General features: G+C 57.3%; 1 protein-coding gene across 12 annotated transcripts in view; it reads right to left on the reverse strand.

Annotated features, from left to right (window-relative positions):
- Nucleotides 1-23,174, reverse strand: part of ATP6V1C2 (ATPase H+ transporting V1 subunit C2) — a 56,376-nt gene extending 33,202 nt beyond the window's left edge. For 9 of the 12 annotated variants that reach the window (XM_089326812.1, XM_051827832.3, XM_051827828.3 and 6 more), the window contains exons 1-3: nt 22,293-22,420; nt 21,215-21,369; nt 19,657-19,724 (exon numbers count right to left, since the gene is read on the reverse strand). In XM_089326812.1, the coding sequence (XP_089182938.1) occupies nt 19,657-19,724; nt 21,215-21,343 (197 nt within the window). In that variant the 5' untranslated portion in view covers nt 21,344-21,369; nt 22,293-22,420. Of the gene's footprint in view, nt 1-19,656; nt 19,725-21,214; nt 21,370-22,292; nt 22,421-22,635 lie in introns of those variants that run through there. The other 3 variants (XM_089326808.1, XM_089326809.1, XM_089326815.1) reach the window with 3 other exon arrangements.
- Between the last annotated feature and the right edge of the window lie 2,443 nt (nt 23,175-25,617).

Genomic DNA, 25,617 nt, shown 5'->3' on the forward strand with positions numbered 1-25,617 from the left:
CCAGGGACGAGCTTGCACCAGGACACGCAGTGGAGGACACCAGGACGCGTGGAAGCCGTCTGCCTACCCCACACCTTCTCACGGTGTTTCCAATCAGAAAAAGGAAACTTTCGGTCCCCAGGAAACATACGGGAGGCCTCAGAAAGTGCGGGGAAAGCCCGGCACAGGGCTTGGAGGCACCACGGCTCAACTTGGCATGACGTCACCGATCACCAATTGCTTGGTTTGGGCCAGGTTGCTTCGACTTCTCCGAGCCTCGGTTCTCCTGTCTAGAAAGGCCGGGTAGCACGCAGCGGGCGGGATTCCTGCCGATGCGCACAGCCGGCCAGGCCCCACTCATGTAAGAGCAAGAGAGCCTGCTCCAGGGCAGGGAGCTCGTCCATCAGAACCCCAACCGGCAAGCAGGGGAACCGGGAGCGAGGTCTGCGGAGTCGGAGGAGCCACAGCTTCGCCTCGGCCCCCTCGCCGCATCTCACAGCTCCCAGGAGGCTGCTCGGGTGTGCAGAGACTGGACGCAGGGCCCACGGTCACGGTCACCTAGTGTTGCAGGCACTGACCAACTGGCCACTGAGAGCACGGAGCCCAGGGGCCCTGGCTCTGACAGAGAAACTGAAGCAGAGAAGCCCCTCATAAAAGCAAGGAAGAGGGGCCGGCGTCAGGGCGTAGCTGGTTAAGCCGCCGCCTGCAATGTCCGCATCCCATCTGGGTGCCAGTTCGAGTCCCAGCTGCTCCACTTCCCATCCAGCTCCCGGCTAATGCACCTGGGAAAGCAGCGGGGGACGGCCCAAGTGCTTGGGCCCCTGCACCCACACTGGAGACCCAGAAGAAGCTCCTGGCTTCACCCTGGCCCAGCCCCAGCCATGGTGGCCATTTAGGGAGTGAACCAGCAGTTAGAAGAGATCTCCCTCCCCCTCTCTCCCTCTGCATTTCAAATAAATCTTAAAAAAATAGGAAGAGAAGGAGGGTAGTGACAAGCTCTCCTGATGGCAAAGTAATACAAGTTCACGGTCAGAGTCTGGAAAAACAAGTATATCATAGTTAACAAATGGACAACCACCCCTCCCCTCTCAGGGGAGCACACTGAGGGTCTCAGCACATTTCCAGAGACTTAGCACTTGCATGGGTCCCTTGAGGCGAGGTTGTTTTGTTTTTTCCTGCACCTATGAAGTTTCAAACATCCTTATACCGTTGTCCATTTAAATCTCACAAAAATCCCCAAGCGATTTCGCTTCATTTTATAGATGGGCAAGCTAAGGCCCAGAGAAGCCATCTGTGCACGCCCCCCAGATTCAGCCCGCACGTGGACTGCAGACGCCAGGTCTTGGGCACCAGGCCAGGCTGCGGTCTGGACCCTGTGGCCTGGCCTGCGTTTCCACGCCCACCGACGGGCAGCACTTCCTAGAAGGGCAGTTAACGGGCTCTCCTGAATCTCCGTGGCCTGGGCTTAGCTCATGCAGCGGCTGTGGACTTGACCTGATGCGTGTCAAGGACGGGGTCCCTGGGGGTTGGAGAGACACGCCAACATGTGCGCGTGCAGGACGCTTGGGGCACCGGCTGCAGGTTCTCTGCCCTCTGCCTCCCGGGGAGCTCCCAGAGATCAGAGAGGGCGAGAGAGTCCGGTGCCAGTAACCCCACTCCTCCCCCCAGCCTGAGGTCCCGCGCTGTCCCTCGTGGCTCTCCCACGTTCCTGCCACCTTGTGTGTCTGCACACGTGGACGGGTCCTTGTCAGACTGCCCTCCCATGCGTGCAGCCTGTTACTCGTGGAGCCCTGACTCCACGGCTGCACTGTGTTACTTCAGACTCCACACACGGGCGCCTCCGACGTGGCACCTGCGGCTTGGATGCTCCGGGCAAAGCAGAGCCCTCGAGCTCCCGGAGCTGCTGCCCGATGCTGTCAGCCATTCCTGTTAGGATCAGGGTGACACGGGCGAGCTGCCGGCTCCCGCTGCCCCCCCCCCCCAAACACTGCCCAGGAATCATTTGCTTCTGGTGAAGGCGGTCGGAGCTCTGGCCTCAACCAGTGTCCGACTCACAGCGGCTGCTTAGCAGTGTTTGTTGAATGAATAAACGAACCTTGCTGCCCTGGAGCTCCTACAATTAGACACATGCTTGTTTCTTTCCCACCAGACCTAAAGCAGAGCTCACGCGTCGTTTTGTCAGTGATTCTTTGCTGCTCCCCACCATCCTTTATTTTTAAGAGACAGAGTTACAGAGACAGAGGGAAAGGTCTTCCATCCACTGGTTCACTCTCCCAGTGGCTGCAATGGCCAGGGATGGGCCAGGGTGAAGCCAGGAGCTCCGTCCAGGTCTCCCATGAGGGTCCAGGGGCCCAAGCACTTGGGCCGTCCTCTGCTGCTTTCCCAGGAGTGTCAGCAGGGAGCTGGGTCAGAAGTGGAGCAGCCAGGACTCGAACCAGCGTTCATGTGGGATGCTGGTCTTGCAGGCTGCGGGTTAACCCTCTGCACTACAAACTCTGGCCCCTGGGAAGTATTAGCTATACCAAGAGTGGCCCCTTGGCGTGTGTACCACCCCTGGAACGTGCCAGAACATCACGGTCTTAGGAAGCTCAACTCCGAGAAAAATCATTTGTTTCACCTCCCAAAAACAGCATGGCCGCGGCTGGAGCGGTACCTAAGGCTGCCAGGCATCGTGGTGGTGCTGAGGTGGAACAATGTCCGCACAGAAAGGAACCGGAGACGCAACGCGCTGTTTTGGTTTTTCTTTTTTAGCTGAATGTATTTGAAAGTCAGAGTTAGAGGGGGAAGAGACAGAGGCAGAGGGATCCTCCATCCACTGGTTCACTTCCCCAGCGGCCAGAACAGCTAGGGCGGAGCCAGGCCAAAGCCAGGAGCTTCCTCCGGGTCTCCCAGGTGGGTGCAGGGGCGCACAGACTCGGGCCATCGAACACTGTTTTCCCCGGACCATGGGCGCGAGCTGGGTCGCAGCAGAGCGGCGCCCACGTGCGGCAGCTTCAGCTGCTCTGCCACAGGCCAGCCCCTCCACGCGCCGCGTGGGCCCCTTTCCAGGCGAGGACAGAGCGTCCTCCTTCCTTTCCTGCCCAGCGTTCCGTGGCACGGCCGCCGGGGCTGGGCCCTACTGGCGGCTGCTGGGCTGTGTCCACCTTACCGGGAGGCCCCGCACGCTCAGCGCACACGCACTCCCATCAACGCGGCGCGGGACGCCCGCTCTCCGGCACGAAGGCGCGTTACGCATTTTAATCCCCGCCAAGCTGATAGCGGAACACATCTCCCTGCGGCTCTGACCGCGTATCTTTGATCACCGGAGAAGCTGGACATCTCGTCTCGTGTTTTGGCCCCACAAAAGACCCTCTTCCTCCCTGTGGGGAGCAGGGCCCGTCCTTGGCTGATTTTTCTTAGCTGGCTTGTTCATCTTTTTTTACAACTCGATTTTAGTCATTGGCGTGAGCTCTGAGGGGGTTCGGAGACTCCGTTCCCGAGACGACACGGTGGGCAGACAGAGTGCACAAGGTCCCCTACACGGCTAATGGGACCCGGGTCTCAGGTCTGCAAGGCTCCGCGCTGGCCTTCAGGAACATTCTGGCGTTTTCCATAAAGCACTCTCCAGAAACGTCTCCACTGGACAAGATGTGCAAGTCACAGTTTTAATTTAAAAAGGGACGACAAACAATACGGGAGGACCTTGACCGTGCTGTCGGTTACACGGATGGACAGCCTGTCCACTTAAGATGGGCACATTTCACCAAGTATAAGTTTCAACTTGCTAAACCTTTTTTTTTTTTTTTTTAATTTATTTGGCAGGTAGAGTTACAGTGAGAGAGACAGACAGAAAGGTCTTCCATTCGATGGTTCACCCCCCAAATGGCCACTACGGCAGGAGCTGCACCGATCCAAAGCCAGGAGCCTCCTCCTGGTCTCCCATGTGGGTGCAGGGCCCAAGCACCTGGGCCACCCTCCACTGCCCTCCCAGGCCACAGCAGAGAGCTGGACTGGAAGAGGAGCAACCGGGACAGAACCCAGGGCCCATATGGGATGCCGGCGCCACAGGCGGAGGATTAGCCAAGTGAGCCACAGCACCGGCCTCATAAACATTTTTTTTTTAACGCCAGGAGGAAAAACAAATATTTTAGAATAGACACGAGTTAGAGCAAGTGGCCAAAGTTAAAATCTCCTGTAAGGAGAAAGGGCGATACATACCCCCTTACATACATAGCCTCCGACAAGACCGATTCCCCCTGTGGGGTGGGCGGTGGCTTTGCCAAGAGGGCCTACCCTGGGTCCAATCAGGAGGAAGCATCGGCAAGGTCCACAAAGGCAGAATTCGCGACGTAACTGGCCCTGCCCTTCAGAAACCAGAGCGTCACGGAAGTGCACGTCCGAGCGTGCGCTCCGCAAGGAGCGAGATCAAGGCAGGGCGACGCACTTCCAGGCCCACCAGCACGGAGAAAACCCGAGGGTGCCTTGCTGGAGAGCAATGCCGCGAGACGGTGGGGACGGCCACGCGGGCTCTGCGGACGGCGCGGCGGCGCCGCGTTCCTGGGCCGGTGGGACTGCGCCCTCGCGCCTCAGGAGACGCACGTCTGCCGTCTGCAGCTCCGGGGCGCAGGGGGACGGACAGACAGATGGCAGAAGGCAGGCGTGCAAAGCACACGGGAATTCTCTTCCCGAGTCTTGCAACTTTCGTGGGACTTGGAATCAGATCAAAATTAAGAGTTTAACAAGTATTGACCCCGTGGAGGCGGTAATTCCACTTTCAAAAATTGTTTCGGTGCCCACCTAAAGAAGATTCCAGAAAGACAAGACGCGGAGCTGTGAGCGCTGGTTACTGTCTTCACACACAGAAATGGGGACTCCAGCTCCTACGTGCTTATGCGTGATGTGCGAGTTTGTCAGGACATAGTACTTTCACAAGTAGAAAATAAAACAAAAAAAAATAAACACAGCAATATTATCCAAGAATCAAAAGGTGAGAGCAATCCGGGCACCCACTGACGGGTGACTGACACAGGGCTACAGGGCAGCCCACCACCCCACACCGCGGCACCACCGGGCCTCGCAGGGACGGAGACGCCAGCTCGCTGTGTTCCGACAAACCCTGCAGATGTCACGCTAAGTCACTCGGCACAGAAGGGCAAAGCCTGTATGATTCCACTCACAGGAGGCCCCTCGTCAGAGGCTCAGAGTGCACAGGTGGCTGGGGCACGAGGCAGTGAGTTAGTGGCTGACATACACAGAACCTCCGTTTCGGGGCCAGCACTGTGGCTCAGTGGATTAGGCTGCTGCCTACAGTGCCAGCATCTCACATGGACACCGGTTTGTGTCCTGGCTGCTCCACTTCCCATCTAGCCCTTGCTTATGGCCTGGTGGAGAAGATGGCCTAAGTCCTTGGATCCCTGCACCCACGTGGGAGACCCGGATGAAGCTCCTGACTCCTGTCTGACCCAGCCCCAAGCTGTTACAGCCATCTGGGCCGTCTGTTACTGGCCACCAGTGAACGGAAGAAACTCTCGCTCTCTCTCCCCCGTCTCTCCCTCTCTTTCTGTAACTCTGCCTTTCAGATGAATAAAACGTCAAAAAATCTGTAAAATCTGTTTTGCAAGAGGAAAAGTTCTGTGGCTGGATGGGGCTGGCGGTGATGGTCGCGCAGCCCTGGGAATGTGCGTAACGTCTCAGAAATGGCTAATACGGAAATAAAGACATTTTTAAATAACAGGCAAAGAAACTTTGCAAATAAAGCACTGTGGGGCTGGTGTTGTGGGTTAAGCTGCCACCTGGGACGCCGCATCCTAGACAAGACTCTGGTTTGAGTCCCGGCTGCTCCGCTTCCTATTCAGCTCATGTGCTGGGAAAGCAAGATGGTCCCCGTCCTCCCGGGGTGGGGCTGCACGCGCCTGGCTTCGGCCTGGCCGCGTGAGGGCTGAGGTGGCCTGGGGGACACAAGAGCCCCGGCAAGCGGCCCACACTCCCCGGGTGGAAGCGCAGCCCACCGGCTCTGGAGGGTCATCCGTCAGTGAGCGGATTCACGGTCTACAGCGGAGGAGTGCCCGCTCCGGGGACGTGCTGGGGACGTCCACCCGACATCTTCAGGCCGATCGTCTCACCCAGCCATTCCCCTTCGAGGAATCCGTCCCCGTGCTACACGGGAGCGCGTGTGCAAGGACCACACACGTTCAGCTGCACACTGTCTGCGGTTGCAAAAAAAAAAAAAAAAGAAGCCGTCTCTGTGCCATCAAACCAGAGATCCTGCAACGTAGGGTCACCAGGAAGGCCTCTGTGTGCCGCACGGAAGCACAGGCAGCAAAAAAGGCAGCGAACTGTCAAAAGCTTACGCGTGTCTGTATACGCACAGAAAAATCTGGAACAGCTGAAATAACGCTCTCTGGCGTGTGGGACTGCAGGGGTTAGCTTGGGTTCCTTTTAAAAACAGCAAGCGCATGTTCATAATAAAGTCACCTGTTGAAATCAAGACAAGTGCATGCTGCCCAGGATCCGACCATCACTGGGGCAGTCATCCACAGGGACCAGGGGAGAAACTGAGTGACAGGAGTGGGCGGAGGGAGGGCACTCCCCAGGTGCGAGACACCACGAGCAGGACGCACAGGCTGGGCAGCCAGACACCTGGGGCCGGAGAGGGGGACAGGTGACAGGGGGCGGCGCGCAGCCTCACGTATCTGCCTCGTGTAGCATGAAACCACACATCCCTTCCTTGGGAGCACCTCCGGGCTCCAGGGTGTCCACAGCGCCCCCTGCCTTTGGGATGGAGGATGGCCCCTGCAATCCATCGCCCCTCTGCACCCACCAGCCAGGAAGTTCCGCTGGGTGGGGCCCCAGGATTCTCCCGTGCCTGGGGTAGGGGCAGGGAGGCATCTGGGCAAGTGACTGGCACCTCGTGACCCAAGAGAGCAGCTGTCCCCCCATTCACCCGAGTCCAGCGACCCGAGGGCCCCAGCACAGAAGAGCAGCCTCCCAGACGCATGAAGACAGTTTCCAGAAGGTTCTATCCCCACTGCTGTGCACGGCGAGGCTGCCTGAGCCACTGTGCCGCACTGGGGCCTCCACCTCCCCAGCTGTGTCCTCCGCTCGCGGGAGCAGGGGTGGGGGCTCCTCCCTCCCGCTCTCTGCTGGACCAGAGCATCCGGGCTGTGGAAGGCAAGTCTATGCTCCTCCCTTTCTGGGGATTTTCCGGACAATTCCAGCAAAGAAAAAAAAAAAAAAAGGATAGGCTTGGCTGGTGCACTCATCTCGGGGAAGGCAAGCAGGTGCGAGGGCAGAGTTTCCAGTTTCGAAGCAAGAACAGTAACCTTGACCGAAGCACTTTCTACAGATGGATGTGAATCAACAAACCAGGGGACCGGGACACTGGGATGCAAGACCTCGTCCCAGGCCACTTCACTGGTGGCCATGGCATGAGCTAGCGCCGAGCCCCACCCCGGCCCTGCCTCTACCCTGTCCCCGGCCAGCCCCCCAGTGCCTGTGGGTGGGAGGAGCCACACCTGGGCGCTCCACGCTGGCCCTGGTGACTCACCGAGCCCCTGGGCACCCCACCCCAGCCTTTGTCCCTCTGCTTCCTCCTGGCCACAGGACAATGAAATCAACCAGCCCGCAGCCAAGTCATCAGGAAAATGTGCCCAGAGAGCAATTACGTGACTTTCCTTTCATGCAAACAAAGGCCGATGAGGCTCGGCTGGGGGGACTCCTGGGCACGCGCGAGCCCTGCTTTAAGCTCACGCTCGCTGGACGCTGGAGGCGGGGAGAAGCTGGCCTTCCAGGGTTCCCGCCGCACGTCCCCCCAGGCACTCAGCAAAGTACCCTCCGCACACAGACACAGCCCTCTCCGGCAAAGTTGGGAACACGGGGTGCATTCCCCCACTTCATAACCCTGGCCCTCCGAGAAAACACACCCGGCAGGGGAGGGGGTGAGCATGAGAGGCGTCGCTGGTGTAGACAGCACACGACCCCCCTCAGCATCCGGGCACCTCCAGAGTTGCCAGACGGCCCACCAAGCAGCGCAGCCACTGCGCCCCCAGTGGGGCCCTGCTCACACAGTGAGACCGCAACGCACACAGTGAGCGGGACACCGCCCCTACCCACCCCTGCAGTGCGGCCCGCAGCCCACCCAGGCAGTGCCTGAGCAAAGGCCAAGAGGTGGCAAATCACAAAAACAGACCTAAGAATGGAAAACGTTACGTTCCCGCACAGGCGAGGGTGAAGCCACCTCTTGTGACGCCGGCATCCGATATCGGAGCACTGGTTCAAGTCCCGGCTGTGCTGCTTCCCGCTAACCCTCCTGGGAAGGTAGCAGAGGATGGCCCAAGCGCTTAGTCCCCTGCCGCCAACGTGGAAGCCCCCAGGGAGTTCCTGGCGCCTGGCTGTGGCAGCCATCTGGGGAGTGAAGCAGCAGATGGAAGATCTCGCTCGCTCTCCTATGTCGCTCTGCCTTCCAAGTAAATCATGTACATGTAACTTATGTACAGGTTACATTATAGAAATAAAATGTTTTTTCTCGCATCATCACGCGTCATTCTCATCTTGCCAGGTAAAAGGACAAAGCTTCTTAAAGACACTGAGCTGCTGGGAGGCAGACCGTGTACTTTCTTGCAACTTCATAGAGATAACTGAGCCAGATATGCGAGGAATTTAAATAGCTTGACTAGGGTAACGAGAACGCAGACAAAGCATTATGCAAAGCAGCTAATTAATTACAAAATTAGAGTCTAATTATAATAGGAAGGAGGACGTACAAAACACAGTTGAAATCACCACACAGGGTCACACCCAGACAGAAGCCAGGAGCCTCCCCCATGGGCAGACGGGATCCAAGTACTAAAGTCATCATCTGCTGCCTCCCAGGGTGTTCATTAACCAGCAGCTGGACTGGAAGTGGGGAAGCCAGGACTTAGCGCAGTGGCTTGATGCTCTGTGCCATGATGCCCACCCCACACCCTAAGAGGCTTTTTAAGAATAAAAAGATGGGGCCGGTGCTGCGGCATAGCAGGTAAAACCGCCACCTGCAGTGCCAGCATCCCATGTGGGCGCCAGTTCAAGTCCCAGCTGCTCTTCTTCTGATCCAGCTCTCTGCTATGGCCTGGGAAAGCAGCGGAAGATGGCCCAAGTGCTTGGGCCCCTGCACTCATGTGGGAGACCCAGAAGAAGCTCCTGGCTTTGGTTTGACCAAGTTCCATCCATTGTAGCCATTTGGGGAGTGAACCAGTTGATGCAAGCGCTCGCTCGCTCGCTCTCTCTCTAACCCTGCCTTTCAAATAAAATAAATCTTAAAAAAGGAAACACGTCAGCACTAAAGAACAGTTGTTACATACACAGGCAACTCCAAAAACAACGTGAGATGGCAAAACCCAGGCACTTGCATAAAAACCCTGCAAATGCGAACATCATGGCGACAGGAAGCAGATCCGCTCAGACCAGAACTCCGTGGGGTAACGGGTTTTTACACTATCTGGATTGCGGTGCTGGTTTCACATGTATACATGCCAAAACTCAGGAACCCAATCATAAGCCTTAAAACTCTGCCATTATTTCATGTCCTTTATGTCTCAATGAAGCCATCTGAAAAACAAAAATCTGGGGCCAGTGCTGTGGCATAGCAGGTGAAGCCACCGCTTGTGACACCAGCATCCCATATGGGCGCCAGTTCAAATCCCAGCTGCTCTGCTTCCAATCCAGCTCCCTGCTAATGCACCTGGGAAAGCAGCAGAAGATGGCCCAAGTCCTTGTGTCCCTGCACCCACATGGGAGACCTAGACAGGGCTCCTGGCTTCAGCCTGGCCCAGCCCCAATCATTATGGCCGTTTTTGGAGTGAACTAGGAAATGGAAAATTTCTTTCTCTGTCTCTCCCTCTCTGGTACTCAGCCTTTCAAATAAATAAATCTTTAAAACTCAAAAAATTAACAAAGATCCAAATGTCTGATAACACACTGTAGTAGAAAAGCTCATAAAAATATTGGGGTTCTGGGTCTGGCACTGTGGCATAGCAGGTTAAGCCTCTGCGTGCAGTGCCGGCATCCCATATGGATGCCGGCTTGAGGACCAGTTGCTCCTCCACTTCCGATGCAGCTCTCTGCTATGGCCTGGGAAAGCAGAAGATGGCCCAAGTCCTTGGGCCCCTTTACCCGCGTGGAAGACCCAGAGGAAGCTTCTGGCTTCCGATCGGCACAACTCCGGCAGTTGCAGCCAACTGGGGAGTGAACCAGCAGATGGAAGATGGAAGTGCGCGTGCGCTCACTCGCTCTCTCTGCCACTCTCGCTGCCTCCCTCTCTCCTTCCCTCTGTGTAACTCTGACTTTCAAATAAATAAATAGTAAGAAAAAAATATTGGGGTTCTACTTTATTGCTGATGTATATGCAAAAGAGGCACCCCCCCAAGATGAGACATCTGGCATGATGTGCCAAAGGCATCTGACCCCAGGACCCTGCAGCTGACCTCCGAGAATTCACACTGCAGAAACTCCTACACGTGTCTACAAAGAATAACACCAGATACTCCTGCACGTGTCTACAAAGAACAACACCAGATACTCCTGCACGTGTCTACAAAGAATAACACGCGCGTACGAGACACAGTGCACCTGCTTCCCAGAGTTGGTAGGCCGGCATCCACCACCAGCTCCACGGTAGCTCCACGGCAGGAAGCTGGTCGCTTCCCAAAGGGAGCTTGCAAAGTGTGCCGATGGGAAAGCCTCCCCGGATACGTATTTTTTAAAAAGCAAAATGCAAAGCAACCTACGTGAACTACAACTTCGTGTCGTAAGAGAACACACGAGAACACGTCCCGGAAGTTTCCCGAGTTTGTACGAAGAGGCACTAGAGATTCATCCAAGCAACTCAGAAAACAGGTTTCCTAAGAACGTGGGGCCGCCCAGAAGGGGGAGAACCCAAGGGAGCCTTCTCCTTTGTGAGCCTTTGATGTTGTTTTATCTTCCATGCATATGGAACAAGTCACTATTCAGGTAAAAATGCAACAAAAAGAAACTTTATCATAAGCTCTTAAATACCCACTCAGCGTCCCCACCCCTAAGTTCTTAGAAGCCGCGCAGGGCTCTGGGGCAGGCTTGTGGCACAGCAGTTAAGTCGCCACCTGGGAGTCCGACGTCCCATATCAGAGTGCCTGGGTTCAAGTCCAAGCTCCACTTCCAAGTCCAGCTTCCTGCTAATGCCCACCTTGGGGGTCAGCTCAAGTACTTGGGTCCCGGCCACCCACGTGGGAAACCAGAATTGAGTTCCAGGAGCCTGGCCTCCCCATGACCAGCTCTGTCTGTCGTGTGCATTTAGGGAGTGAACCAGCAGCTGGAAGATCTTTTGTCTCCGTCTCTCTCTGCCTTTCAAATGACAATAAACCCACAAATTATTTTAAAAACCCTGTGCTATTAAAAAGAGAAGTGGTGCCTGAGGGACTAACAGGATAACGGCTAAGGTGCTGGCTGGCACCCAGGCCAGCATCAAAGCCCTCAAAGTGTGGCTCCCTGCCACCTGCCACACAACCTGCCCCATCACAATCTCTGGGCGGGCGGGTGGGGGGCAGGACCTGCATTTTTAAAGATCCCCCGAGAGACCCCACAGGCGCTAACAGCTCCAGCCCCAGCGCGCCCTGTGTGTGATCAGCAGAGCCGCCCAGCACCAGCCACATCGTCCCCGCTTTCCCGGGGTTTCAATTCCACAGGCAGGGACAGGGAGACGTGGCAGGTGGAATGCAGAGAATGAGGACAGGTGACCGAGAGGGACCGGGCCAGCCAGCTCTCCAGAGGAGGTGCCCTTTACACCGAGATCTGGAAGACAAGGAGGAGCCGCTCCACCAGGCTGGGAGGCAGGTGGGGGCCTTCCGGGCCCAGGGAACACCTTGTGCACAGACTCCAGGCAGGGCAGAGCCGGGTGGCCGGGAGAACAGGCCAGCGGGCCAGGACGCAGGATGCAAGCAGCTGCCCTGATCCCTCCCAGCTGGATGGCAGGATCAAAAGCCTGGATTTATTTTTTCAACTTTAAGATTTTTTTTAAACTTATTTGAAAGGCAGAGTTGGAGAGTGAGTGTGAGAGAGAGAGCGTGCAAGAGCACACATCTATCCACTGGTTCACTCTCCAAATGGCCACAATGGCCAGGACTGGACCAGGCTAGAAGCCAGAAATTCCATCTGGGTCTCCCACGTGGGTGGCAGAGGCCCAAGTACCTGGGCCATCCTCTGCTGCTTTCCCAGGTGCACTAGCAAGGAGCTGGATCGGAAGAACAGCGGCTGGGACTGGAAGCAGCGCCCATGGGCTGCCCGCATCACAGGTGGCGCTTTAACTTGCTGCACCACAACGCCGGCCCCAAGAGCCTGGGTTTCTCGCTGAGTTGCTGAGGGCGATGGAAAGTCACACGAGGGTTTTTAAGCAAGGGTCATGTGATTTTTATAAATCATTCCAGCTGCGGTGCGGAGAGAGGATGAAAAAGGAACAGGGAGATGGCCGTGTCCGGAGGCCACTCAGAGGGAGGTGCAGGACAGGGTGCCGAGGGGTAGAGGGATGCGGGACAGGGTGCCAAGGGGCAGAGGGACGCAGGACAGGGTGCCAAGGGGCAGAGGGACGGGGGACAGGGTGCCGAGGGACGCAGGACAGGGTGCCGAGGGGCAGAGGGACGGGGGACAGGGTGCCGAGGGGCAGAGGGATGCAGGACAGGGTGCCGAGCGGGTGCCACAGGGCTCGGCCCCTCCTGATGTCCCGTGTGGAGGACTGGACGGGGAGGTGGTGCCCAGGACGTGTGCCCGAGAACCAGGGCCCTTGCCTAAGCTGACAAGGAGACTGCACTGGGCAAGTCCTCCACTGAGGACGGCGTTTGCTTAGAACCCAAGGCCCGACGCCAACCGACATCCGAGAACGGCCCTCGAAGGCAGGCACTGAGCTCTTGAAATTAAGGACAGCCCCAATGACTGCCATCGGCTCCAACTGAGAAGGGCACCAAGCCGGTGCCGTTAAGAGGAAGGAACTAGGCTGAGATCCGGGGACCCCTGGGCCCCCAGGGACCTAGGCAGGGTCCGGGACAGAAGAGCCTCAGATGAATTTCACCTCCAAACAGAGATTTCACAACGTGGCCTGGGGCTGGCCCTTACTCCGTGCGTGCCATACCTGAAGTGGCTGGCCGACATTCCTTCCTCCCGAGCTGGCCAGACTCCTGCTTTGGGGAGAGCTGTTGGGAAAGCCTGGCCAATTCTGGGTCACCTAAGGCAATCGGAGACTGCCCCGGCAGGGCCTCCACCGAGGGCTGGAGGCGGCGGAGGCAGGGGACAGCTGCTAATTGCCACCTGTCACCGGCCTCTGACAGCCGGGGTGAGGAAATTGGGACAGCCAGGCTGCGGCCTGACACCTGAAGACTATATGATCCTGCACGAGTGACGTCACTCTGTGGACATCCATCTTCTCCTCTATCAATCACTGGCGGTGGCCAACATAGGGAAGTGGCAAGCATCAGGTGGCGTGGAACCCAAGACCCAACAGAACACACACGGCAGCGCTGGGGAAGAGAAACAAGGGCTAGAATGCCATTTGATGCTAAGGTGCTAGCGGTATCTAAGTCTGCCATCACCGACAAGCATCCGAGCCCCTGGAAGAAAGCAAGTAAGAGCAAAGGGGCCACATGACCACACGCCTGGGAACCCGAAGCAGCTGACAAGCCACAGAAACCACGGGGGAATTTCACACCTGTGGCAACTCATGAACTGCACATGTGAGAACCCCCCCCCCCCGGCCCCGCGCACCAACAACAAGCAGGTAGCGAAAGCAAGGACAAAAATGGCTCATTCCTAACAGCAACAAAATACAACGATGAACAGCTGGGGCAAGACCTTCACCGCCGACAGCCACAAAGCTGCATTAGAGGACCAGAACTGAGCCAGTGCTAAGTGAACGGGCAGGGGGACAGGTGGAATTGTCAAAAGCCCCCAACAAGAACTCCACCAGCCACAGACCGGGCTCTGCCAGAGCCGCTCAGGGTACGGCCTGTTTTTTTTTTTCTAATCTCTGCTTAGCAGATATCTCAAAGTAAGATCTTAAGATTGGTACATATTTGCATTGGATTATGAATGTGTACGTGTGTGCAGTTTTTGTTCTGTTTTACCAAGGGAAGAAATAAATAAAACTCTCATTTCTGGGCAGAAGAACCAGAGTTCAAGTGGAACTTTCCATTTCCTTCTACGCTGTTTGATTTTTCTAAATGTGCAAAATGCCTTACTGCTTTCCTTAATGTCAACAGTTACCCACGCAATGACAAGACCTGGATAAGCGTCTGGATTAAGAAATGATTCGAGGGGCAGGCAGCAGGCACAGCAGGTCAGACGCAGCTTGGGACGTCGGCATCCCGGCTCCGCTCCCGACTCCAGCTTCCTGCTAACACACGCCCTGGGAGGCAGCAGGTGATGGCTCAAGCGCTTGGATTCCTGCCACCCATGTGGGAGACCTGGATGGAGTTCCAGGCTCCTGGCCATAGCCTGGCCCAGCCCCAAAGACTCTGGGCACTTGGGCAATGAACCAGCTGAAAGAGGAGGTCTGTCTGTCTGTCTGTTTCAAATGCAATGAAAACATTCAGAACCCTGAAGAGCTGCCAACAACCGCCGAGGTGGGAGAAGGGCTTTTCGCTCCCTTTAGCTGTCAGTTCTGGCCATCATGGTGAGAGCTTGAAGTCCCCACAAGGCCCAGGACACAGGGCCCAGCTGGGGCAGGTGGCCACAGAAAGACCATTGATGCCAAGTTGGCAAACTCAAGCTCTCTTCTCTCCTCTGCTACCCCGCCCACCCTGCTCCTTCTAGAAGCTTCTGGGGGGGGGGCTGTTTCCCCACGTGGATCATGAGGAGCTCGAGTTAGATCTCCCAGGGCCCACCCAGCTCCGACAGCCCAGGATCCTTTCACTCACTAAGTCAATCAAGGGTCCATGTTGTAGCAGGTGCTGGGGATCTAACTGAGCAGAAGAACGGCCTTGCGGAGCTGGCTGCCTAGCAGGAAGACAAGGATGATTGAAAAGGTTCCAGCCTGCTGCGGCCCCGGAGCAGGGGAGCACAGGCGGGCTTGGGAGAGGGCAAACCTGCACATCTGGGGGCAGGGGAGGTGTTAGAGGTGAATGGGAGCACCGGCACCGCGGCTCACTAGGCTAATCCTCCGCCTAGCAGCGCCGGCACACCGGGTTCTAGTCCCGGTCGGGGCGCCGGATTCTGTCCCGGTTGCCCCTCTTCCAGGCCAGCTCTCTGCTGTGGCCTGGGAGTGCAGTGGAGGATGGCCCAAGTACTTGGGCCCTGCACCCCATGGGAGACCAGGAGAAGCACCTGGCTCCTGCCATCAAATCAGCGCGGTGCGCCGGCCGCGGCGGCCATTGGAGGGTGAACCAACGGCAAAGGAAGACCTTTCTCTGTCTCTCTCACTGTCCACTCTGCCTGTCAAAAAATAAAAAAGAGGTGAATGGGAGCAGGAGCGGTGAGAGAGGTCTGAGTCCACCTCATGGAGAGGGGGAGAAAGTTCACACACACACACACACACACACACACGGCAGCCCTGCCAAGCAGCTCAGAGCGACCCCGGAAGCACACAGCACACACAGCGAATGCGGCGAGACCACACACAGTCGACCCGAATCCGATCCTCTTGTCCAACCCCAGGAGGGAAGCTGTGCCCCTTAAGAGAGTCCGTTGGGAGAACCGACTTCCGGGCATCACTCAGCAGCCACCCACACTCCCAAACATCATCTTTGATCAGCCAATCCTCAGCCAACCTCAGGGGGCCACGTGGCTCAAGAAAAAGCCACCAGCCACTCCGTAAGACGGGCAAGTGACAGTCGGCGTGCGCCACGGGCAGCAGCTGAACGCCAGGCGCCGTGGAATGGAATATTTCAACTTGCATCGCACAGCGGGCTCAGACACTGAGCCGACTCTCACGTCCAGCAAGGGGCGGGCGTCCTTCCAGATACAATCATGGCGTGTCGGTGTCTGAGTGTTCGTGAATGACAGTGTCAGTGAGGAGTAAATTAGCAAAGGGAGTGCTGGGGGAATAAATCAAGAAAGAATGGGGAAGCTTTCGTAAGCAAAAGCTGCCTTCCAGGTACATGGAAAAACACTCTCCAGTGCCCCAGTAAATAAATAATAAAAGGATACGGAAACAATACACCTTGAAAACCCTCGTCCCTCCTCTGTTCTCCTGGGCAGAAGCGGTGCCGACAGGTTTAGGCAGCCTGGGCTGCGGACCCAGCCAGCGCTTATTTATCTAATAACACGGGAGTGAATTTCAAAGAATCGGGGAGGGCATTTCAAGGAACTGCCGTGTGGGCTCTGGAAGTGTTAGTCCACCCATTGTTTCGCCCGAAGCTCCACGTTAACTCTTAAGACGCTCTGACCCTTGGCCAGACAGAAGTTTGAAGCAAGGGCTGGGGTGCCTGGGTCTCCGCTTTCTTCTTTTCCCCCCAGACAGGAAGGCTCCTGAGAACGCACACCCACGAGGAAAGCTGCAACCACGCAAGCCAATCTGCATTCTTATCACACCCGCTTCCTATTTTAAAACCACTTGAATTGCTCCGGTCCAACCAAGGGTTTCACAACGTAGCCACGACCTGGCTCGCTACACCTCCATCGCAAGCACCTGTACCTACAAAGAGGTACCAACAAAGACTAACGTGTACACACACACACACACACACACACACACACAGTCAACAACAACAAGAAACTGAATGGAAGCAATCATTTGAGAGCACAGAAATCCAGAGCTAACAGGCGCTTAGGGAGTAAGGAGAAGGATGAAGGACTTGCCCGAGGGGAGACAGCTGGCAGCCAAGACTGAGCTAGAAAAATAAAAACGGACCGGCTAGGAGAATTCACACTGCTTCAGCCAGGGCTGTCAGGGCTGGCCCAGGACTCATGGGACAACCGCCTAAGGTGGTGGAACTGGCCTTGCGTGGGTTGGGGTTGTCGGATTATCTCGTTACTGTGTCTTCACAGCCAGCCCATGAGTCGTACACGGCCATCACACCTGCTGCGGCGCAGAGCAGTCCAACAAAGGAGTGGACATTCAGGCAGCAAGCCACTGCTCCCTGGAGGCTGGCAGGCCTGGGAGTCGGCATCCAGACTCGGCAGTATCCCCCGAGTCTCCTCTGAAGGCAATGGTGGGCACTGTTGCCCCATTTTATGGACACAAAAGCCAAAGGTTTATTCTCTTCCTCGAAGACTGCCTTCATGCGCGCCAGTCCAGCACCCACAGCCTCCGTGGCTAACCACGCGCACCTGCCGTGCGTGGGGGACGGACGTGGATGGTGACAGAACACAAAGCCCAGTCCTTAGCCCACGGCCCCCATCTGCAGATGGGCAATTCTCCACCTGTGTTCACTAGACTTCCTCTTTATACACTGTCCTTACAAATCCATTAGAAAAGACAGAAGCAGCCGCAATGGCATTCCACTGAGAAGGGACTGCATGTGTCACAGGCCCTGAAAATCCACAATCGCATTCAAGCTCAGAGAGGCAAGAGGCAGCTTGGTGGGCGTCACATCCAGCCCGCTAGGGCTGTCTCCTGGATCTTTAATGAAAATGAAGACACCTGGAGAACAAGACTTTCACCTGCACTAAAACAAGAGGTTATTATCATCACCACTTAAGATCTACCTGCTATGGAGGCAGTGGGTGTTTAGCATAGTGGGCTACAGCTGCATCTGGGGCTGGCACTGTGGCGTAGCAGGTAAAGGCGCTTGTGGATGCCGGTTCGAATCCCGGCTGCTCCACTTCTGCTCCAGCTAGTGGGGGATCCCCTCCCCTGCTATCCCTGTGGGAGACCTGGATAAAGCTCCTGGATTTAGCCTGGCCTTCGCAAACATCGGGAGAGTGAGGGAGAGGGAGAGAGACAGACAGACAGACACCTGCATCCCCCATGGGAGTGCCCTGGGTTTGAGTTTTGATTCTGGCTTCTGAATCCAACTTCCTGCCAACGCAGCCCTTGACAGCAGCGACACTGGCTCAGGTAAGCAGGCTCCTGCCACCTGCGTGGGAGACCCACCTCGCGTTCCCAGCTCCCAGCTGCAGCCCTGGCCCAGCCTCAGCCATTGTGGGTACTCAGAGTGACCAAGTGGATGGGAATGCACTCTCTCAAATGGTAAATATTTTCTTACAACTCCCTGGTAGATAAGTTACAGCAAACCCACAGGACGTATTACAGTGGGACAGCACATAGCTAATGAGATCAGAAGTTCAAAATGGGCTGCACTGTGGCGGAGTGAGTTCAACTGCCACTTGCGACAACGGCATCCCACATCCTGGGTTTGAGTCCTGCGTGCTGCTCTCTGCTAATGCACCTGGAGAAAGCAGGGGCACATGGCCCAACTACTTGTGTCCCTGCTACCCACATGGGAGACCAGGCTGCAGCTCCTGGCTCCTGGCTTCAGCCTGGCCCAGCCATGGCAGTTGTAGCTATTTGGGGGGTGACCCAGAAGATAGAATACTTCTCTCTCACTCACTCTCACTCTGCCTTTCAAATAAGAAAAAAATTGAAAATATGCAGGGAAAAGTTACAAAATACACACAATGTGGCCTTTTATTACTGCAGATACACAAAATAACATCTATGTGTTGAAACAATGGAAAGCACCTATGACAAACACAATTAGCAATGGTCCTCTCTGGGTGGCGTGATTATGGGTGCTGTGTGTTTTCTCCTCCATACTATTCTGCAGTCTACACGTGATTTCCAGGTTCGTGATCATGTGTTAGAAGGACAGGTGATCCCAAGACACCCCCACATGCCCAGCCCCTTCTGGTGGAAGTGTGCCCGGGAGCAGCTGCCTGCAGGGGAGACACAGGTCCGCGTGAGCGTGAGCTTTCACCTGCGTGTACCGTGTGCCCGGCATTTCCACCTGCAATTATTCCACTCCTACGTGTGCACAGGGAAGCAGGGAAAGAACACACATTGTGCGTAATAGCAAAAGACTGGGAACTTCAAACAGCTGGGGTCCCAGCCGGGAGGACATTGCCGTGGGCTGGCTGAAACCACCTCAAGAACACGTGGTCGAAAAGAACCAGGCAAGACGCAGAACATGGCCAACGTCTGGATGGTGGGGCTTTTAAGGCTACAGTCATACTCACCTGCACCTGGGTAGGCGACCCCTGGAAGGCGCACCTGGAAAGTTAACACTAACGCTGCCCCGCAAGAGGGGACAAGGAGGGCGAGGGGGACAAGGACAGAGGACGAGGGGGACAAGGAGGACGAGGGGGACAAGGTTAGAGGACGAGGGGGACAAGGTTAGAGGACTAGGGGGATAACAGACGAGATGGCGGATGAGAGGAAAAGTGAATTTGCACGGTGTATCTGTCCTTCTGCACTGTGACTTTTTTTTTAGAATGTGTGTGTTACTAAAACACATACTTGATGAGCAGTGGTGGACAAACACCCACGGCTTTCTGTAAGCCTTTCGGTATCTATGCATGGTGTTCGCGGGCCGCAGACAGGCCCTTCCAAAATGCTGCCTGTGGCAACCAAAACCACAGCAGGAAACCAGCAGGATCCCGCCGAGCCCGGAGCCCCAGGCGGGGCCGCCTGCCCTTTCCCCTGCTCTCCGGGCCTGCCTGCGTGGACACGAGTCCATACTTTGATTCGGCCAAAGCAGGAACCCTGTGTCCTCTGACCACAAGGTGCAGTTCTCACTTGTATGCAGTAAACAAGAAGTATTTTACCTTTCAGCAAAGGCATCCAGCTTCCCCAACTCGTCGGAGAGACCCACCAGGGAGTCCAAGGTCCCCACCTAGAGAGATCATGTTAGAGGACTAGTTAGAGGACTACAGTGGTGGGGGTGGTGGGGGAGCATGCACAGTGGGGGCCGTTGGGGGGGGAAGTTCAGCATCAGCACAGGTCACTCCAATTCATCTTGAGTCACCTGCTCTTGGCCAACAGCCACGCTGGAAGTGGGGAGAACTCTTAGTGGAAATGAGTAGTTGCCAACAGATAAACTGTCACATCGCTGCCACAGGGGGTCGCCTAGGTCATGACCCCAGTGTGGCTCAAGTCCTCTTAGATGGGCGGTCCTATGTTCACCCGAGTAATCCTCACAGCTCAGAGAGACAGCAGAAAGCAAGTTCGAGAAGCGGTCATTTCTGAAAGCCCCCCTCCCACAGGAAACCCGCGAGTCTCTGCGTTCTCTGCTGCTCCTGGTAGCAGTCTGGCTGGGGGAGGGCAGCTTTGCGTTCCACTTCACCCATCAACAGGTCCCTTCTCTGCACGCGTGACTTACGACCCGCTTTTCCAGTGTGGAAGTGCTTACGGGATCCAGAATTGGCCTGCAGGGTTCTCTCACCGCACTGGAAAGCCTAACTAGGGGGTGGTAACCCCACCAGTAATTAGGGAATAATGAAGCCGCTCCTTCTCAAGCAACCAGATCTAAGGCGGCTGCAGCAGAGACCAGGGCTGTTTTCATCCCTGTGCCCCTCGGAGGCCAGCACAGCGCCCCGCACCTGGAAAACGATGGGCGGCAGCTGAACTTGGCATTTGCCGCGCCTGCCCGAACAAACAGCGCCAGCTTCAAAAGGCAGCCGGGTTTGGGTTCAAAATCTGCTGCTGCCCCTGGCCGGCTCGGCCACCCTGATCACCATTCAGCTCCCCTCAGCCTGCCCCAATCCAGTGAGTGGGAGCTGGGATGATGCCAGGCGATGCCGTGAAAGGACCGGCGGGGCAACACCAGGGAGCTGCCGTAACTGCCGGCAGACGGGCAGACCCAGGCCTGAGCCAGGAAGATCCGGCCGTGGTCTCCTGGGCTTTGGCACCACCTGCGCCTCTTCCCCCACCCCCGCCCCCAGTGCACTGCACCTGCATGGCGGTGGGGGGCACACTCCAGGCCCCAGGCACCTGCATACAATCTTCAGAAGCCCACTCTTTGTGAAGTGAGAGGACTGTCCGCACGTTGCCTCTCTACGCACGTCTACACTACAGGCAGGTGTTCCTAGAGGGTGCCGATGTAACAGAACCCCAGGCCCAGCGCGGGTGATGTCTTGGCACTTCGGGAAGCATTAGGAGCTGTCCCCCACGACCTTCTCCCCAGCTTCACCCTCGGAAGCCGGTGGTTCCAGTCCACGGGGGCCACAGTAAATGCAGGGCCACAGCAAGTGGGGAGACCACAGGCTCCCAGTGGCTCCTGGACACCCACATCCCTGCCCTGTTATCTTGCAGGCGGGATTCCGCGCCCTCTCCATCACCCCCTCCAGCCCCCATCACCCGCCGCCTCCTCCCCAGGACTCGTACCTTGAAGTCCGGAATGGCGAATTTCGTATTGTAGGACAGGTTGGACTTGGAGGTCACCGTATTCAACCTCTCCAAGGCTTGCAAATTCTCCTTATCGCCAGGGGCAGAAATTAACCAAAACTCAGACATGTTCGCCGTCTTCTCCTATCCAGTCACTGGCCGGATCCCAGGCGCACACAGACAGGGACAGAGCGGGAATGCGTCAGAGAGCCCTTGCCATCACCCCGCGCCGCGCCGCGCGCCCCTCTGCGGCCTCCCCTCTGACCTCCCAGCGCGGCCACTGGAGCGCCAAGGACAGCCAGGGGTTCAAAGCACCGAGCTTATCTCGGCCCGGATGCCCTCGGAGCTCCTCCACCTGGGGGCGGCTGGGACTGGAATGAAGGCGCAGGGGAGGAGAGGCGGGTCCTCACCCGCTCCCCGCTCCCGCGCGCAGCACGGCCTGGGCACCCTGCGGCCGTCCGCCGTGCCCCGGGGCCCCACGCGGGCCGGGGTGAGAGGAGCTACGGGGGTCACGCCTGAGCGCCAGGCCAAGCCCCGGGGCCTAAGCGGCCACCCGCAGATGCGTATCGGACCCACAAACACACTTCGGACGCCCGCGTCCCCCTTCAGAGCGGGGAGCCGCAGGGGCCGCTTCGGTCTCCGTCCGTGGGGCGAGCCGTGCGCCCCGCGCCGCAGCCCGCGCGTGCGGCTCCTTCAGACGCACGCTCCACGCACCGCGCCCCTCCCCGGCGCGGCTCCGGACGGAAAACAGGAGCGAGAAGCGGCGGAGGCAACTTTCCCCTTCGCATGCCCGGGCTCCCTCCAACCCGAGAACCCCGCAGCCCAAACGCAGCCGCCTTCCGAACCGACTGCCCCGCCGACGGCCTGGGGACCACGGGCCTGCGGCGCGGCTGCGGAGATGCCACCTGCCGGGTCCTCGGAGCGCGCGGCGTGGGTGCCGGACGCCGCCGACCAGGGAGAACGCGCGGGCGCCGGTGGACGCGGGGTCGCCCAGCGCGCCCCCACCTAGTCGCGGCTCCGAGGCCCCGCGGCCCGGCCCCCACCCGGCTCGCAGCTCCACTGCGCCGCGCGTCCTTACCCGGAGCGGCGGGCGCGGGGCCGGAACGCACGGCCAGCTCCGGGGAGGCAGCGACTTCTGCGGCCCCGCACGCCCCGCCCCGCTTTTTATCCCGGGCGCGGGAGGCGGCCCCGGCCCCGCCGGTCATTTGCATACGGGCCGCCCGCCTCCCGCGTCGGGCCCAGCTGGGACCCGGGCGCCGTGCGGCCGGCGGCGGGAGGGGACGTGCAGCCCACGTGCTGGGCTCCAGGGCTTCCCTGAGACCCTGCGCGACCCCGCCCCAGGGAGCCGCGGCGGGGTGCGGACGACGCACGCCAGGCAGAGGCCGGGGGAGGGGCGCGGGCGCGGGTCCCTCGGGAATCACCTGTTGGCGGGCGTAGCCGAGGCCCGGGCACGAGACGGAGTTGCCCTGTGCAAAGCGACGCAGCAGGTTCCCGGCGTTGAGGAACGCACCTGTTGGGAGGAGCGGAGCTCTTCCTGTCGGCGTAGGCGCGGGTCGCCCCCGTGGCCCGGGAAACTCCCGCCCCGCCGCGCCCTGGTCCTGCGGGGCTCGGGGTCGCTGGCGTCTGCAGTCGAAAGTGGGAAGCCCAGACATCAGTGGGTGCTCATCGCATGCGAGACAAAACCCGAAATTACCGCGGGGCGGGGCGCCGCGGCATCCCCGTGCGCGCCGCCGCCGGCCGGTGGCTTCCCGACGAGGTCGCGGTCTCCGGGCCGCGCCCCGAGCTGGGCGTGGCTCTCTGAGGATGGACTCTCCTGACCGCCCGGCGTCCGAGCTTTCGAATGCGCTCAGGTCCCGAAGGCGTGGCGGGGCGCAGGGTGGGGGACGCGAAGCCCCCGGCCCAGGACGGCCGGCGGCTCAGAAGTCAGAGGTGACGGTGCTGCGGCTCCGTGGCGGACCTGCACCTGCGCCGCGCGTTGGCTGCGGGGCCGAGGGCGTGCATTAGTCAGCTGGCCCTTGCAACACCTTTCTGGGGGAGGACACCTGAAACCGAGCCCAGGGAGGGAGCGGCCGGTGTGACCGGGAAGCTGAGTGGTCCCTCTGGGACCTTGGCGCGTGCCGCTGTATCCAGCCCGGAGAAACAAGCGTGGAGCTGAGGGCGGATCTTAATGGCAAACGCCTCGGGTGGCCACAGGCGTGCAATAGTGCCGGGTCACACCTGGCCAAGCTCCAGGTGGAACCCAGGCCGGTGTCCCGGTCGGTGGACGTTCCTCCGGCTCCCGAGTTCAGATCCCCAGACCTGGTCCCTCCCGGACGGCCAGCACGTAGACCAGCCTCTCGGAGTTTGCTGATGGCCCTCTGCTGCCTACCACCCCAGTTCCCTCATACAATAAGACACAGGAACTCCTGGAAACCTGATTAAGGAGACACAAAGACACGGGGTTCCCTGTCTGCCCCCGAATCTTCCTACACGAAATCAGATTCTTTCTCCTCTTCTCTGGGTTCTCTGTGAGGATCTGAACAGTGGAGGATTCCACAGCTGCAAGGCTTGCGAGATATTTTCCAAATAACTCTTTTTTTCCTGATGATAAAGGTAATTCTACACTTCTTATCAAGAATTTGGAAACCAGAAAATTATGCAGAAGGAAGTAAAAATAGCCTGTACTTTCGTGATCTGAAAATAACCACAGTTGCCATGCAAATTCTCTGTGTGACTTGTTACTACATATTCATGTATATGGCTGTGTGCTTTTTTGCATGATTGAGATTATATATGTATAAGAAAGTCTGGCATCGTGCTGTTGATGGTGTCTTCAAGATTAAAAAGAAGTTAACAAAGGTATCTTATCAGTGCAGGCCAAGCCCTGTTACCAGACATTTATGGCAGCTCAGAACTTGAGTCAGATTTCAGAGCCAAATAAAGACACCTTGTTGGACAACCTACACTTTTTTTTTTTTAAAGATTCATTTATTTATTTGAAAGGCAGAGTTACAGAGAAGCAGAGGCAGGGAGAGAGAGAGAGAGTTCTTCCGTCTACTGGTTCACTCCCCTAATGGCCGCAAGGGCTGGAGCTGCACCGATCCGAAGCCAGGAGCCAGAAGCTTCTTCCATGTGGGTGCAGGGGCCCAAGGACTTGGGCCATCTTCTACTGCTTTCCCAGGCCACAGCAGAGAGCTGGATCGGAAGTGGAGCAGCCGGGACTCGAACCAGCACCCATATGGGATGCTGGCACTGCAGATAGTGGCTTTACCCACTAAGCCACGCTGCTGGCCCCACAACTTAAAGAGCGAGAGGAAGAGAGAGACCAAGTCTTGCCCACAAGGTTTCTGATCGGCAGTTCTCAAAGGTGACAACATATGCAATTATCAGTTTTAAGCTGATCGGTGCTTTTCTCTCCCTTTCCCCTATAAAGTGAGATCAACAGAGAAATTGCAAGAAATCAGCAGAAATTTGTGGCACCTGTGGCCTTGCTATCTTAGAAGAATATGATACTATAGCATCCTCACCCTGGGTCACAATCCCGAACACTCTGAATTTGCGTGCCTTGATCGCCACTGTTAAAATGCTTCCGGATTATTAAAACAAACAAATAAAAAAGAACCCAGGTCACCATGAACCACCTCTCCTTGGACTAAAGGCAGGGGAGCAGATGCCAGCTGCCTTGAATCACCACGAGCTGCTGAGCTTGGCCTTGGTTAGGTAGACCCTAAATGTGTCCACAGCTGGCCCGAGCCTTGCACTGAGCCAGCAAGGTCTGTGCCGAGATGGAAGAGCGCCGCCGGGTTTGGAGACCAGAGGACGAGGCTGGCCATGCCCGGACCACCCCGGAGGCTTCTGGGACTTTGCACTTCCTCCCTGAGACGGCCCTCGGAGGATGCTCTTTCGAGCTTAGCACAGGCGTGCTGGCACCTCGCTGGCTCACGTGCGTTTTTCCTGGCTCTGCTGAGATGAACCCAGGGAGGTTTTCTAAAGAGACAGCGCTCCAGTCAGGAGAAATGTTAGCAGAACGGTCCCAGGGCGGTGTAAGAACAGAGCAGGCATTGGGACCGGACAATGGGAGAAGCTGGTCACCCTCGCAGAGGCTCCGGCTTGCTGTCCAAGGAAAAGGGTGCAGCCATGCCCGCGTTCACGGCTCCTGTGAGGAATGGAGCTCAAAGTGAGGTGCCCCTCGCCTCCTGCTCTCCGACTCGCTAGATTGCACATGCTCAGTGTGGCACCACATGACAATTATACATTAAAAAAAAAAAAATTCCCAAGGGCCCAAAATACTTTGATCTATCTTTCCTCTTTCAGCCAAAAAAAAAAAAAAAAAAAAAAAGCCCTGTGGTCATAAGACAGGCATCAAGCATCATGGTTGTCACTTTTTGTCAGAGAAAATCCAGCCAAGGAATTCTCTGGATGTG

This window comes from Oryctolagus cuniculus, chromosome 2, assembly GCF_051225735.1.
Source record: "Oryctolagus cuniculus isolate XC-2025 breed Fujian yellow rabbit chromosome 2, ASM5122573v1, whole genome shotgun sequence".
Classification (NCBI taxonomy): Eukaryota; Metazoa; Chordata; class Mammalia; order Lagomorpha; family Leporidae; genus Oryctolagus; species Oryctolagus cuniculus.